The 12,851-nt window shown below is 40.7% G+C and overlaps 1 protein-coding gene across 4 annotated transcripts in view; it reads right to left on the bottom strand.

Moving 5' to 3' along the window:
* CKAP5 (cytoskeleton associated protein 5) overlaps window positions 1-12,851 on the bottom strand; it is a 45,399-nt gene that overhangs the window by 28,850 nt on the left and 3,698 nt on the right. For all 4 annotated transcript variants that reach the window (XM_081855349.1, XM_081855350.1, XM_081855351.1 and 1 more), the window contains exons 4-19: window positions 12,257-12,428; window positions 10,740-10,872; window positions 10,220-10,323; window positions 9,504-9,617; window positions 9,043-9,147; window positions 8,555-8,644; window positions 8,305-8,469; window positions 7,145-7,273; window positions 5,915-6,094; window positions 5,109-5,222; window positions 4,154-4,264; window positions 3,025-3,117; window positions 2,587-2,772; window positions 1,467-1,561; window positions 264-321; window positions 56-181 (exon numbers count right to left, since the gene is read on the bottom strand). In XM_081855349.1, the coding sequence (XP_081711475.1) occupies window positions 56-181; window positions 264-321; window positions 1,467-1,561; window positions 2,587-2,772; window positions 3,025-3,117; window positions 4,154-4,264; window positions 5,109-5,222; window positions 5,915-6,094; window positions 7,145-7,273; window positions 8,305-8,469; window positions 8,555-8,644; window positions 9,043-9,147; window positions 9,504-9,617; window positions 10,220-10,323; window positions 10,740-10,872; window positions 12,257-12,428 (1,975 nt within the window). The remainder of the gene's footprint in view (window positions 1-55; window positions 182-263; window positions 322-1,466; window positions 1,562-2,586; window positions 2,773-3,024; window positions 3,118-4,153; window positions 4,265-5,108; window positions 5,223-5,914; window positions 6,095-7,144; window positions 7,274-8,304; window positions 8,470-8,554; window positions 8,645-9,042; window positions 9,148-9,503; window positions 9,618-10,219; window positions 10,324-10,739; window positions 10,873-12,256; window positions 12,429-12,851) is intronic.

The raw sequence follows: 12,851 nt of genomic DNA, 5'->3' as shown, positions 1-12,851 counted from the left end.
TTGGTGCAATAAGCTGCTGAATACAATCATTTGCAGCACTTCAGAAGAAGCTTACTTTTTCAAACTCAGCATCTATTTGGGAAAGAAGAGCAGGTTTCTCATCCTCGAAGAACATCCGCAAAGGGGGCCCCACGTACAGATACATGACACCTAATAAGGTAATTGCAGATGTTCTCACCGCCTGTCAAATAGGAAAAAGAAAGGCTCAATTTCAACCATTCAGACTGTATTTAGAACTTAAGTTTGAAGAGAAGTTTACTCACAGGATTTGTAGCGGCAAGAGCAGTCTTAACGTTGCTGATAAAAGCCTTTACATTCAATCTGGGGAGAGGGGGGACACACACAGATTAGATGAAAGCAGCACAACAATGCATATAAAGTAGCAAGATACGGGACAGCTACTTGTTTGCTTTGGAACAATTTGTAAGCAGCAACTGCTATGGAATTTAAATCTCTAGTTTTCTGTTCAGCTCTTATTTACACAATGTACTTTGTCTGTTTTCACAATGGGATTGCAATTCAAATGGTACCTACAAGAAAATGTGTTTAATAATCCTGAGAACTGAACTAGTTCCATTTTCCTGAGGCAGGTGGTTTGAAGCTTCCTTGCTGAGAATTTGCACATTATACTGGAAACGTGGGACAGGGGAAATAGTGGGTAAACAGGCCCGATGTATTTAGTTTTTAGTGAAAGACTAGATGTCAGCCCAACTAAAGAATGGAAGGTAGGGCAAGAAAAAAAACAACCTCTTTCTGTTCCAACTTCCTTTCAGAGTTGGAACAACTACATTGCCTCACCTTATTGTCACTATTTTTCAAAGGCTAGATGTCAAAAATCAGAAAGAGAAAGTTATTGGCCATGTGTCTTTTCTGACCATCATTTGACTATTATTACCCATCTTAAATCTCTCTAGATAAGCCTGTAGTTAATTCTAGAGTGGTTTCTCTGACCCAGGTAAGTCTTTAACTGAATTACAGGAACCAACCAGAAATTCTTTAGCTATAGAAACTTAATAAACCATGGGGTAATGATGGAGTCTTCAAACATTAAAGGGAATCCCACAGGTTCTCCTTAAGCCTGAATTTACGAAAATTGTTATAAAATAATGATATTATACAGATTAATGGTATATAACACCAACAAGAATATCCTAGTGACTGCTGGAAATGCCAGGAAAACAACAAAGAATTATCACATGGGGGATGCAAAGACACATTTCAGCCAGACAAATATACTCAACACAAGTCTGGTGAAGGATGTGGTCTAGGAAGAGGGTGTGTGGCAGGGGGAGAGTCCAGAGGACCAGATGGAGAAACTGAGAGGGCCATATTCAGCTCCCAGGCCTGAGGTTCTCCACCCATTTTAGGTGATGCCCAATGATACTATATCTGACTGTAGTGCTTGATCTATGAGTCAAATGGCTCCTCTATATTAAGGCTCTTTATTCTAGTATTTTGAAACTTACCCAGAAAACCCAAATTCTTTAATTGCATTTGAAAGCCAATTCAAGGTTTCCGATTGGTTCTTTGGATTCTTCTGAGAAAAGGCCATTGACATTACCTAGAATGAAAACGTAAGACTTTACCCACCTCCACAAATCAGGAACATGCAACCTTCTAAAATAGACATGATACCTATGGGTGCAGTGGCCTTACAGAGATTGCAAACAGCACCCAAGTGGCACTCCACTCCCTTTGACTGGATTTTTTAAAGCCTTAAAAAGAAAATTAGCCAAATGACAAGACCTCTACTTCCTGCACCTGCCATTGCTCAGCTGTGCAGTGGGCTGGAAGAATCTGAAGCAGTGACCTCTTCCCAGAGCTTTATCCTCTGGTGATAACAAACCTGGCCCCCACCTCCACACCACCCTGTCCCTCCAACCTGGTGATCTGGCTTGTTGCTGCCCATGCTTTGCAAAAAGGCTTTTTGGGGGAGTCAGAGGAAGCAGCATGGGGCAGTTCAGTTGCTAAGCAGATATCAGCTGCTGCACATGGCAAGCAGAAGCCTTTTGTTTTGTGTACAGGGAGTGTGAAGGTGGTGGATTAACAGAGCAATCTAGGTCTTCCCATGAACCAGTCATTTTGAGGCTAGCCATACTCCTGCAGCAACCATTTTGTAATGGCACCTTTGACAGTTTCACCGAAGCCGCCCATGAGACAAAAAAGGTTGGAAGCCATTTTATGGCACATGGCCACACAAACTTGTTGCAATTATCTTAAGAACATAGGAAGAGCCTGTTGGATCAGGCCAATGGCTCATCTAGGCCGGCATTCTTTTCCCACAGTGGCCGAACAGATGCCTGTGGGAAACCAACAAGTGGGATTCTGAGCTCAAGAGCACTTTCCCCTTCTGTGGTATCAGCAACTTGCTCCCAGTAATTCAGTCTCAAAAGGAGGACAATGTAAAACTGAGGAGCAAAAAACTTCTATTAACATTGCATGAAGAGAGCTTTGATTAAATTACTGCTTTTGAAAATACAGCTAGAACTCATGCAGCCACAAGAATATGGCAGTAAGACTAACTAAAACAAATGACCAATAAACATGTAAAAACTGGTTTGATACTATTGTTAGCCTTCCACATACCTGTTCAGCAGTCCAAGGCAGCTGACATGCTTCCGCTATTGCTGTCAGCGCTTCTTTTGCATTATTTCCACATTTCACATCACCAATCTTATCCACAAGACCATCCAGCACAATTTGTGCAGACGTTTTGGAGAAGGTTCCCTTCTGAGCAATCAAAGCAACTATGTGAAGTTTTATCTGCATCACCTGCATAGGAAAAGTAAAGGATGTGAATGTAGCCAACATTCCGCTTCAGCCCAAGCCTCGTAGCTTTGGCTGTATGTTCCCAGGTCTGATTTGGTTGATTCAGCATACTATTCTCAAGAGAATAGTTCTCAACGCTTTCCTAAACACCAATGTAATTTTGCAGGACTTCAGCTGCTATAAAAGATTACAGTAGTTAATGCTACAGCTTTTCCTAGCAGTAGCTCCATTAATAGCACAACAGTGTTGCTTTACCTGAAAGTTGGTCTCTTTCCATCCAGGTTTCTTGGCCAGCATCCTTACCAGAGCCTGGCAAGGCATTTCAGTTCTATCCATCAGCTCAACAGCCTTAAAGAGTAGGAGAAGATGATAATTAATTCTAGAAAATGTGAAACATTATACAATCCAGCACTCATTAGGGAACTCTTTTTCAAGTTATAGTCAGGCCTCCATTTAGCATCCACATAATCTATTATCTTAACAAGAGATGTATCTATTATGCCCTTCATTTTAGGAAGAGGAGTTTTCAATTTTAAAAGTTTCACATGAAAATTATCAAAAGCAGCTTCTCTGTTTTGAAGATTTTGAATTCTAAGCCAGGTTTTGTTAAATATCCTCCACCATTCCCCTTGTTATCTTAAGGAAAGGGAAAGTCAAAATGACTTTGAAACACAATGTATATGCTGACTGAGATGAAGACTGTATCAAATCTTCACTATACAACCCCATCACTTTGGTTCCATCTTTGTAAAGCTAACAGTGTGGGCTGGTTTAAAGGTTTCATGAACAGGTGAGATGTGTGTTCCACAGCTATCAAGGGGAGAACATAGGCTAGCAAGATATTACCAAGGGTGGGCAGGGGAGAGAAGGAAGAAGATAATTATTGTTGGGACTCCCATCATCCTTAGTCAATGTTACCAATTCATATGGGGATTCAAAACTGGTTGCCCTAAACCCTTCATGAACACTTGCTGGACTGCAGAAGCAAGGAATACTCAACCTCAAGAGGAAATAACACACCAAAACAGAACAATAATGTAACTGTTTTTGAAATAGCCTAAGCAAAGGTGTGGGGGAAGAAGCAATTCACAGCTCTCCATCAGCGAAGCTACAAGACTAGCTAATGAAATTGAAGAGGATTGTTTGATAGAGGGGAAAATGCAATTTCCCAGAAATAGTGTTCTAGCTTTGAAAAAGATGTTTGCATATCCCATCAGAACAAACTCTGCATTTAGTAAGAAAGGGATAGTCCAGAAGGTTATGAAGCGTAGTATGATGCCCAAGGTTTTCTGTGGACTTCAAAAACTATGAACAGGTGGTGTTTACAGCTCAAGAGACCACTTCCCTGATTCAGGCTAACTTCCAAAAGACCACACTTGATTACCTTTTGAAATTCTTCCATGCAAGCAAGCCTTTCTTTCCAGTTGCCACTGTCTAGCTGCTGTAGGCAAGCAGCTGGTAGGACAGCTGAAGCCTTCTCTTCACAAACCTCTATCTGCAAACAGAAAGAGAAAAGGAAAAAATCTTATTTTGGTAGCTTATTCTTGTGCTGCAGCATATTTTATATAGCCAAGGGACCTAAATTAAAAAGTAAACCATACCCATGAGAGCACTTGTACAAAATGGTGTAATAATTAACACTACACTGAACTGTACTTGTGGTGCACAAACTTTAGGTTTAGTGCCTTGCAGGACTGCTATAAAACATCTGATGCTTTCCCTTTCATTTGGGCCAAGAATAACAAAGCCATTTCACATCCATGGTAGGCAGATGCATAAACTACAAGACTGCTTTTAAAATGTCGTAAAACTGGTGTCCACACAAATGGCTAGAACATTTCAACTGATCCTGAATACTACTACTATGTAATTTAGCAAACAATTCCCATTCTGGCCTTCTCTAATCCCTTTATGTTCTCTCCCCCTTCTTCAGCATGTTCATAAGCCCACTGATCTTTAGATTCAGAACAAAAGTATTATACCTGGCTTTGAAAAGAAAAAAAAAAGGCTGCCGTTGCTAATTTTGTGACTTACTCTAGGGAAATACCACTCTGTTTAGACCTAACAGCGACTCAAATAATGTGAACATTATTTTGTACCAAATCAAACCTCTTTGTCTATCCAGCTCTGTGCTGTCTACACTGACTGACAACAGCTCTCCAGAAGCCTTTTCCCAGTCCTATCTGGGGAGATGCCATTAGGGACTGAACCCAGGACATTCTGCATGCAAATCAGATGCTCTACTACTGAGCTTTGACCCTTCACAGGAAAAAAAATGAACAGGTATTTTTTAAAAAACAGCATTTTACACTGAATTTTAATACAGATGAAGCACCCACCGAGAGTTCTGGCTCAAATATCTCCTTTACTTCAGATCCTTTCTTGCCTTTTGTTCCAGTACTTCCTGCTCCACCAGCTGCAGCTTGCTTGCCCTTCTTGGGTGGGCCACCAGACTACACAGGAAGAAAGCAGCAGGTTAAGTCAATTAAAGTTCTGAATCAAGTTCTGAATCCAAGCAAAGCTTGGATTGAAGCTTTAAAATGATGACCATGCCAGCTGTTGGGATGAGGGTAGGAAATTGAGTGAAAAGTAAAAAAAGAAAGGGATTCTCATTTTCCAGACTGCCTTTTCTCAAAAGACTAGCATCCGTCTACATCACATTTCTAGATTTCCCATATACTCAGCCATCGAAATGTTATGTTTTATGCTGATGGCATATCAACACAACTAAGGTATGCGTGACAATAGGCACCAACTGGAATATTGTAATGAACTTTCCTTGGAACTGTATTCAAAGATGCATTTGGATACTTCTTTTGGTGCAAAATTCAATAGCTATGGTTTTCCTTTTTTGTACCAAAACAAATTCTATTTTGATGACAATTCAAAGTGTCAGTTATTACCCTTAAATACCCTAAATAGTTTACATCAATACTTATTAAAGGGTAGTCAGTCTATGTCCATATGATCCAATATCTGTTGTAGCTCCCAATATAGAGCACTCCCTTCCCCTGAGAAAAACATCTGGCTCCCTATTTGTTCATTTGCCAATTCAGCTGGTGTACTTTCTCACTGTGAACATGAAATTAGTTCTCTCTATTAACATAGGTGTACTCAAAATTTAAACTGATTAAGTTTCCCTTACCTTAGCCGCAGGTGCCTTTTTCTGTGCACCAGATTTGGAATTATCTTTTGTATCTTTGTCCCCTGCAGCCCCTGAAAGAGCTGGAGCCTTCCCAGCAACAGGTTTGCTCTCTTTTCTATCGGTTCCTCCACTGGCTCTACTACCACCAGACAGCTCCACTTTTTCAGCAGACTCTTTAATCTAGTGGACAGAATCAGAAGACCAAAGGAGTTACAATAAATCTTCAGCATGTAACCATTAAGGCCTCCAAGACTCACTTATAATGCTTCTTATGAATGCTAACACATTTGTTACTTTGAGGTGTTATCTGTATAAATAAATTCTTATTTGAAACCCACCCATCTGACTGGTTTGCCCCAGCCACTCTTGAAGCCAATAGAGGAATCAAAGAAGCTTAGTGAATAATGGAAGTCTCAGAGGTAAGGAACTTTTTTATATGAAGGGCCACTTAGCAACAGGAAAACTCAACAGAATGGAAAAGAAAAGACTTTGACTGCCTCCTTGAAAGCTTCCTTCAGGCAGAGGTGGGAAATTCTGCACTGGGAACAAGAAGTCCATGGACATGGAGGCACAGCTCCTTTAAGCCTAACCACCTCTTTCCCCTTCATTCCTAAAGAAGCTCCTTCCCCATCACTATGTACTGCTTGTCTCTTGCTGGGAAAGGCTCAGGATTGAAGGGGTGGAGGCCCCAGAGCATGACTTTGCCATGGGCCACATGAAAGTTGGTTACAAGCCGAAATGCAGCATACAGACTGTGGAGGTTCCCCACCAGTGGCCTAAAGCCCACGTACAGGCCTTCCCCAATGCTGTTGTCTTTAAAAGGTAAAGGGGCCCCTGACCATTAGGTCCAGTCGTGACCGACTCTGGGGTTGCGGTGCTCATCTTGCTTTACTGGCCGAGGGAGCCGGCGTACAGCTTCCGGGTCATGTGGGCAGCATGACTAAGCTGCTTCTGGCAAGCCAGAGCAGCGCACAGAAACACCGTTTACCTTCCCGCCAGAGGGGTACCTATTTATCTACTTGCACTTTGACGTGCTTTCAAACTGCTAGGTTGGCAGGAGCAGGGACCGAGCAACGGGAGCTCACTCCGTCACGGGGATTTGAACCGCCGACCTTCCGATCAGCAAGCCCTAGGCTCTGTGGTTTAACCCACAGCGCCACCCACGTCCCTGCTGTTGTCTTTAGAAACTGCCAAAGCCTAATGATTCAGTGTCAAAACAGTGAGACTTACCCGGTCTAGTTTTAGTTTGTCCACATCTGTTAGGAAAGGATTCACCGCTTTCTCACCTGCCACCTTCAGGGCAGTACCCAGGGCTTCAAATGCAGCATCTCTAACTTCTGGAGCCGAATCATTAATATGCTGTAGCAAAAACACAAGACCTGAAGAGTTTGCCAACTAGATTTCTCATTCACACTATTATTATTTATTACATTTCTTCATTTTTTTATTTTGCCTAAGGTAACCGAAAACGACTTACAAACAAACAAAAAGAAAAAAAAGGGGGGACCAATCCTACATTGATAGATTAAAACCAAGGGGGGAAAGATACATTAAAAAATCATGCCCACTTCTAAAACGCCACATGTAGTTAAAGGTCAAAGGTCTGGTTATAGAGAAAAGTTCTGCCTGGCACCAGTCAAGCCTCCAGACCTCAAATTACAACTGCAGAGCCTGGCGAGAGATGGTCCTTGGGGTCCTAAGCCACATACAGCTTTATAGGCCAAGGGCAGCCCTTTGAATTAGGCCCAAAAACCAATTGATAGCAAGTGCAGTCAGGCCAGGATTGGTGTTATATGCTCAAGCTGTTTTGCTTTGGTGAGCACCAGGTTGCTAAATTCTGCACCAGCTGAAGCTTCTGAACTATCTTCAAAGGCAGCCCTACATATAACATATTGCAGTAATCTAACCAAAAAAAATGGATGATTCTCCACCACTGATTATTATTATAAAGCATTGCAGCAAAAGGACAGAAATTATTAACTGCATTGATTCTTACAATTTGTCTTAAGCCCTGGATTTTTATTGTAAGCATGCACAATGTATAAGCCCTTTTCATAGTAAACCAAGCACAAAAAAGCAATTGTGTTAAGGGCTACCAAGCTTATTTGGCTTATTTTGGCTTTCCTCCCTTTGGAGAGCTACTGCTCTCATACCGGTCTCATCTCTCCTCAGGGTCCCTTCCAACTCTACAATTCTATGATTTCCTTTCTTCTCCAGAGTTAAGACAAGCTGCCTGCTCTCCTACCTGGTTGAAATAAAATTCTTCTACGAAACAGTTCATGATTGTTGTGCATCCCAGCACAAGAATCACTACAGAAACACTCTCCAGTTCCACATACTACTTTCAGCCAAACAAAGACCTCTACAATGCTAAGAACTTCTTTTTTTACCTTGAGAAGCGCAGCACAGAAGGGTTTCAGCAGGCTCTTAGAAAGGACAGTAGAATTGCAATGACGAAAGCTTCTTGCGATGAAGAGGGATGTCTGTTGCTTGATGGTTGGGTTTTTGTTATCCATCACAGCCAATATATCCTCACTTAGATTTTGTAACGTGGTCTAGAATGGTTGGTTAAAGGATATTAGTTCTGGCGAAACCATGGTCTGCTAAACTTGTTTAAAACACTACTAGCCATGCACTTACAGTCAGGAAGATTGCGTCAATGGCTTCTTGCAATGCTTGTACGACCTGAGGCTTTTTCTCCTTGAACTTCTCTAAGATAGTTGGGACAACCTACAAAAATTGTTACCAAGGTATTAAGAAGTTGAAATTAATGTTTGATTTCCCACTGTGCTCTAAGAGAGTGCACAATAAGGAAACTCCTGTTTGCCCAATACACAGAAAAACAAACACACTCAACTTGTACTACTTCAAGGAACACTGTGCGAGTAGCCTATTCAAGATAGCCCTTTAAAATAAGGTTAAATATTAAAAAGTGCTCTTATTTTTCATTTTAAAAAGGAAGGGGGGAAAGCGAGTGGGGAAGCCTTCCTGTAGATGCTCTTTTTCATCTCGCTTTGTTAGAAATTTAACAGAAGAGTTGCATATTCAAGCAGCAGGAGCCAGTAACAGCCCAGTGCTCACCTCAGATATTCTATTCTGCAGATAATAGTTGTATTCTGCATACTTACATGACCTGCATACTGTCCAAATTTCTTCCTGAGACCAGTAGCCAGTCCAGCAAGGCATTTGGCAGCCAAAGCAACCAACATTACATTGGTATCCTTTCCAACAACCTGTGGGGGAAGAGGAACATTACAATCCAATAGTCTGAGATCTCAATAGTCTAAACAAGCAGCAGCAGTGTACCTCTGCAGACTCAGGAGAACCATACTAGACACTGCATTTCCCCACCCAACCCCTTCTTATTCCACCTATATCAATTGCACTCCCACATATTTGAATGTCAGCATTTCTATTCCCATTCCAGCAATTCAAATACTGTCACATGATCAAATAAATCCCATGAATGAACTTTATAATCACACTCTGTGTTAACCAATGAATTATCAAACCTCTTTTTAAATACAGTAATAGTGCTGCCACATACTTGGCTTGGAAAAGACTATTTGGGTATTAGAGAGGTTCTTGCCTTTTTAAGAGCTTTCACCAAGTCTGCATAGTCTCCAGCTTCAAGTTTGGGATTTTTAACTAGCATTTCCACTGCTTCCAAAGCTTCTTTTCTCTCCTGCCATTTTTTGGCCTCCTGCAATGCAAAACATAAAAATTATATATACCTTGGTCTTCAGAAATTGTTGCAAATCCTGTAAGATTAACCAGAACACTTGCAGACACAGCCTTCTTCAGCCATTTGTTTATTACCCTGACAGTATAGATTTTTCTATGTGTGTTGAGGGAAAACTTTTACTACCAGCAGACATAGACCCAAATAGATGTGCACTGTTTCTGGAAAAACATGTAGCCTTATATATACAACATGATTTATGTCTATATATATGCATTATTGGACATGATGCGCTTTTGTGCTGAGGCAGCATCTCTGTGTACAGGAGAAGCACCTTCACACACTTGTAGAAACCCAAGATAAACTGAAGCACTTTTATTATTTTCATTCAATGACAGCTCAGGAGTTCCCATCAAATACTTTAATGTCCCTGGACATGAAGCCATTTTAATTAAGACTGCTGAAAAAAGAAGCTGTTTTGTAGATACATAGAACAAGACAGTTAATTGTGCAAGAAAATGGGGAAGATAGTTTAGTGTCTATGGTTCAGAAAAAGATTATTCATTTGTGTATTTATTATTAAGGTTACAGAAGGAATAATGGTTAACTGAAGCACCACTTACAATTTTGTCATAGAAATCTTTAGGAAGTTTGGAGAGAATTTCAACAGCTTCCAGAAGTTCATAGGCATCCACCTGTGGAACAGCCTCATCACCATCATCTCCTCCTATTGAAAGAATTGTTAGTATATATAGCCAGACACTGTTATTATATATATTTTATCCTCCGCCTTCTTCTCTGACAAGACTCAATATAGCTTAAAGATGATTAAACATTAATAGAATTTTTAAAAAATGTTTAAAACATACGTTATAATATGTTCTAAATACGTTTAAAACATACAAATAATTTCAATAAAAACAGCATGGCACTAGTCCATGATGGGCTAATTATGTCACCATTTTTACTTTATTATATGTAAAATAGTAAGCTGTGAAGCAGAGTATTAACTCTGCAATCAATGACTTTTCCTAGAGATTAATGTGCATCAACATTTTATGCCAGCTTATGTTTTTTGACCGCCTTCATCTGACTCTTAGTCAGCAAAAGTTATCTACTGTGAAGTCCCAAGCCAACAGTTACCTCCATCTGCATCTCCACCAGCTGCCTGTTGCTGCTCAAACTTTGCTTTCATTTCTTGCTGGGAGCGAAGGAACCGTGACTGCTTGGGAGCTGATACCGGTAGTTTGACCCATTCTTCTTCCAGTTCTTTTAACTGAAAGAATCAAAACACAAAATGTCCTACTGATATGTGTGCATTGCTATTCTCCCTTGTCACAAGTAAAACTGTTCCTTAAGCTTGCCATAATCCTGAGCTACTGTAGGAAAGCTAGAGCAGAAGATCATTAACATCTCTTCATTACCTAGGTTCAATTTAACTGCTTTTTCACCAAATTAAATTCAGGGAAATTAATTAGTGTGCAGTGGACTCCAAAAACTCTGTCTTGGGGGGGCGGGGTGATTCAGAGCAGTATACTTTCACTTAAGACAAGAAAATGACATTCATTATTTGCAAGCTGACAAATTTTGGACCATGTCAAACACAATTGCCAACTCAAGTTATTACTTGCTAACTTGAACATATGAATTACTATCACATCAGTTATGCAACATTTTATCAAGTCTGGCAGCTAACAATGCAGGCATAAGCTAAAAGTGATAAATCTATTATACAATGCTGCGACTTCACTTGAATGTGTGAATTTATCTGCCAGTTTAAAAATAGATAAAAATGTTGAGACAGATCTAAAAACATGCAGCAAAATATTACATCTGAGATTTCTCATGGAAAATATTAGTTAAGCATCAGTTCAAGCTAGGGTCTGGTGGGCATTTCTTATTATATAATAAATTTGTAAGCCTGTCATGCTGAAGTTTGTGTAGCTGCCTAAGGCCAATGTAAGGACAGAGCAGCAAGCAGGCAAGTTTAAGCAACAGCTATTTAAAGAAGGGTGAGAGGAGTTTCAGAGAGTGGTTTGTTAAAAGGGAGTGAGAGTTGGGGCAAGCTGTGAGGTGAAGGGAGATGTGGGTGTCCTGTGTGGGGCTTGGCAAAGAGATGGGCAAGATGTAAAGAGGAGAGGGGGTGGCCAAGTGTGGGGGTATGGGGTTGGTAGCCCCTAGTACAACAATATTTACAGTTTTACTTTCCCTAAAACCAAGACCCTACTTTTAAGTATCTCCTTTGCTTACTGGATAATAGTGCTCTTATTTATGAATTGCTCCTCTACTTAAAGGGGGGAAAGCCCAATGAAAACACAGATACATCACTGGGGTTCAAATATGCCAGCTCTCTTGCTTTTACTTAGCCACTTCATACTTAGAACATGGTCTGGGAGATACTCTACCTTTCGAAGCTTAAAGCTAAAGAAAGGGACATGGTGACCTGGTCACATTAAGCCTCTACGTGAAGTAGCATCTTGTTTGGGAAGACTCTGCATGAGTTCTGGGTAAACCCCAGCCCTCCCTCATGCTTAGGTTAAAGATTTACTCATTTCCTCCCTTTTGTTCAAGTCAAAGGATGTAACAAAAATATACCCTGCTCTACTGGTGGGCAGCTTCTTACACTAAGAATGCTAGAAAACAGTACTTGCCAAGCTTACCTGAACAGAGTTTATATTCTGTAATGGAGGCCTGAGAGCATCCCTTATCCACCGATAGATCTCAACAGCGAGAAGTTTGGCTTCATCTCGAACAGCCTTCTCTCGAGACTCAAAGAGTTTTGGCAACACTTTGATTATTGGCTTCAGTGAGATTATTTTTGAACCAAATTCACTGAAATGCAAGACAAATAAATAAATCACATTGACTCGGTTCTTAGGTCCTGCTTGCACGTCATGGTAAGCCACTGCCATGGTTTCCTGTGAACGAGCTGTGAACTTGGATGAATCTCTTCATTGAGCCAGGAGCAACAAACCACAACCACTGGCTTAACGTAATGTGCGAAACAGCACTCATTGTTCCTTCCAAACAAACTGTGTTTGGTAAGCCAAGAACAAGTACTGGTTTGTTTGGGGAAAACTAACAATGAGGGCTGGTTTTCATGTTACACTTAGCCCAAGGTTCATGGTTTGCTGTTCCCAAATTTGACAAAGGGAAGAGCAAAATAGGAGTGATTCAACAGCATACACCAGAATGCCACTTTTTTATGGTTTATGACTTACTGTGACATTAGAACGTGGCTTATTTAAGTTATTA

The sequence above is a fragment of the Podarcis erhardii genome (assembly GCF_964252035.2).
Source record: "Podarcis erhardii genome assembly, chromosome: 1".
NCBI lineage: Eukaryota > Metazoa > Chordata > Lepidosauria > Squamata > Lacertidae > Podarcis > Podarcis erhardii.
The sequence above is the reverse complement of the archived record's forward strand: the minus strand, read 5'-3'. Positions and strand labels throughout refer to the sequence as shown.